Genomic DNA, 2,910 nt, shown 5'->3' with positions numbered 1-2,910 from the left:
CTTGGCCTTCTCAGTTGCTATGTCATTGAAAACTAAGATAGGGCAGGGAAGATGGCGGCTGTGGTGGAGAATGTAGTGAAGCTCCTTGGGGAGCAGTACTACAAAGATGCCATGGAACAGTGCCACAATTACAATGCCCGCCTCTGTGCTGAGCGCAGTGTGCGCCTGCCTTTCTTGGACTCCCAGACCGGAGTAGCCCAGAGCAATTGTTATATCTGGATGGAAAAGCGACACCGTGGACCAGGACTGGCCTCTGGACAGTTGTATTCCTACCCTGCCCGGCGCTGGCGGAAAAAGCGTCGAGCCCACCCACCTGAGGATCCCAGGCTTTCCTTTCCGTCTATTAAACCAGACACGGACCAGAGCCTGAAGAAAGAGGGGCTTATCTCTCAGGATGGCAGCAGTTTAGAGGCTCTGTTGCGTACTGACCCCCTGGAGAAGCGAGGCGCTCCAGATCCCCGTGTTGATGATGACAGCCTGGGAGAGTTTCCTGTCACCAACAGTCGAGCGCGGAAGCGGATCCTTGAACCTGATGACTTCCTAGATGACCTTGATGATGAAGACTATGAAGAAGATACTCCAAAGCGTCGGGGGAAGGGGAAATCCAAGAGTAAGGGTGTGAGCAGTGCCCGGAAGAAACTGGATGCTTCCATCCTAGAGGACCGGGATAAGCCCTATGCCTGTGACATTTGTGGAAAACGCTACAAGAACCGACCTGGCCTCAGTTACCACTATGCCCATTCCCACCTGGCTGAGGAGGAAGGAGAGGACAAAGAAGACTCTCAGCCACCCACTCCTGTTTCCCAGAGGTCTGAGGAGCAAAAATCCAAAAAAGGACCTGATGGTTTAGCCCTGCCCAACAACTACTGTGACTTCTGCCTGGGGGACTCAAAAATCAACAAGAAGACAGGACAGCCTGAGGAGCTAGTGTCCTGTTCTGACTGTGGCCGCTCAGGGCACCCGTCCTGCCTGCAGTTCACCCCTGTGATGATGGCAGCTGTGAAGACCTACCGCTGGCAGTGCATCGAGTGCAAGTGCTGCAACCTCTGCGGCACTTCGGAGAATGACGACCAGCTGCTTTTCTGTGATGACTGTGACCGTGGCTACCACATGTACTGTCTCACCCCATCCATGTCTGAGCCTCCTGAAGGAAGCTGGAGCTGCCACCTGTGTCTGGATCTGCTGAAGGAGAAAGCGTCCATCTACCAGAACCAGAACTCCTCCTGATGTGCCACCCAGCTCCTCACACATCTAAGGCTGTTGCTCTCCTCCACCTTGGTTTTCATGCCCCTCCTCTTCTTCTTTCATTCTGGTAGTCCTGCCAACCTGCCTTTGGCAACATTGCAGGGAGGTGGCAACTCTTGACTGCCTCTGGCCCCACGCCCTCAGGGAGTAAGGAGCAGCACGCTGCCCCAGGGCTGACCTGTGGGCCCAACTTCTCTCTGCTCTCCAAGAAGTGCATTCACTCTGCTTGCCTTGGGCCCAAGTCCCTGGTAATCACAGGGTTCAAATGGGGTCCTCTGAGGAGGAATATGAGAGCAGCTCACTTGTCTTAGGCCTAGCCTAGCCCCCCACCTCGGGTTTCCAAAAGCCCCAGGGGTAAGTTAGGCCTGGCCTTGCTGGGAGCAGCTGGAGTGATCAGGCTGAAGTAGCACTTGTTAGGACCTTTTCATACCCCTTGTTCTGCTTCACTTTGCCTCTGCCAAAGCAGTCCTATGTCCTCTGTTTTGCTTCATGGGTCCTGTGCTCGAAATGGGATGCTCTCAGACACCGTCTAGCTCTGTCCTGTCCTTCCCAGTCCCAGAGACAAGCAGCTGCACCTGTTCTTCCTGTGCTTGGCTGACTCATCCACATTTCCCATCCTCAGAACTTCGTGTCTTCTGCCTCCTTCCTTATTCCCTTTGGTTTTGTGGGGAGAGGGACAGTGTCAGTGGCTGTGCCAGCAGCTTGGGGGCCACAAGGAGAAGTTGGATAATGTGCCTGTTTTTTTAACTCGATAAAAAAGCCTACCTCCAAAATCCCCTTTTCATTCTTCTTGGACCTGGACATTCAGCGTCCTCTCCTTAACTGAATCAGGAGCCTCTGCCTCCTGCCTGTGTATCCTGGCTCTTGGGTCACAGGGAGGTCCCCATTCCTTGCACGCTAGCTAGCAGCTGGTAAAGTCTTCACACCCTGATTTTTCTGTTTCCTGCTTAGTGGCACTGACATTAAGTAGGAGGGGACAGTCCATGCCAGGACACTCTGGAATGGCCTTCCTCCTAGGCTTGTGGGCAGGCCCTAACTGTTGTTTTCTGCAAAGTTGAGGCCCCTCCTCCCATCTTTAGTTCCTGTATTCAAATCATTAGTAAAAATAAACATTTTTACACAGAGCAAAAAAAAAAAAAAGAAAAAAAAGAAAACTAAGATAGATGTCCTGCCAGATTAGGCTTCTGGGCAATAATTCAACACAATAGCATCCCTTTCTCAGACAGCCTGTGGGAAAGGATTCTAAAGAATTCCCACAAACCTCCCTCTTCCCCTGGATATATCCCAAACCTTGCATTCTTATTTCTAGTTCCCTAAATTCCCAGATAATTCTCGTTGGCATGGAATCTGGTCTATTACCAACTGACAGCATTTGGGGTTATATTTAGAATTTTTATGCTCTTTCCTTATCTCATGTTCTGTAATATATCTCTAAAATTTCTCTATTTCTGGCAACAGACGGATGAAGTGGGTCACTGGGACACCGTATCTTCTTTCACAGTCTCTCACACGCAGCTAACCACATACCACGGCCCCTCAGCTTTGCCTCTAAGGCAATTATAAATTCATATACTAATAGGATTATCCTAGAAATTATGACATGGTAAGCCTGGTAAAGGGTACACAAAACACCACTACTGAATGTGAAATTTTAAACTTCACAGT

At 50.5% G+C, this 2,910-nt stretch overlaps 1 protein-coding gene across 1 annotated transcript; it reads left to right on the top strand.

Moving 5' to 3' along the window:
* Positions 1 to 47: 47 nt before the first annotated feature.
* LOC101999879 (zinc finger protein ubi-d4) lies at positions 48 to 2,366 on the top strand. Its single transcript, XM_005372368.3, has one exon. It carries the CDS (start codon positions 52 to 54, stop codon positions 1,225 to 1,227), a length of 1,176 nt encoding a protein of 391 aa, XP_005372425.1. The 5' UTR covers positions 48 to 51; the 3' UTR covers positions 1,228 to 2,366.
* Positions 2,367 to 2,910: the final 544 nt, after the last annotated feature.

This window comes from Microtus ochrogaster, unplaced genomic scaffold (genome assembly GCF_000317375.1).
Source record: "Microtus ochrogaster isolate Prairie Vole_2 unplaced genomic scaffold, MicOch1.0 UNK2863, whole genome shotgun sequence".
Lineage (NCBI taxonomy): Eukaryota > Metazoa > Chordata > Mammalia > Rodentia > Cricetidae > Microtus > Microtus ochrogaster.
This window is presented reverse-complemented; position numbering and strand designations above follow the sequence as displayed.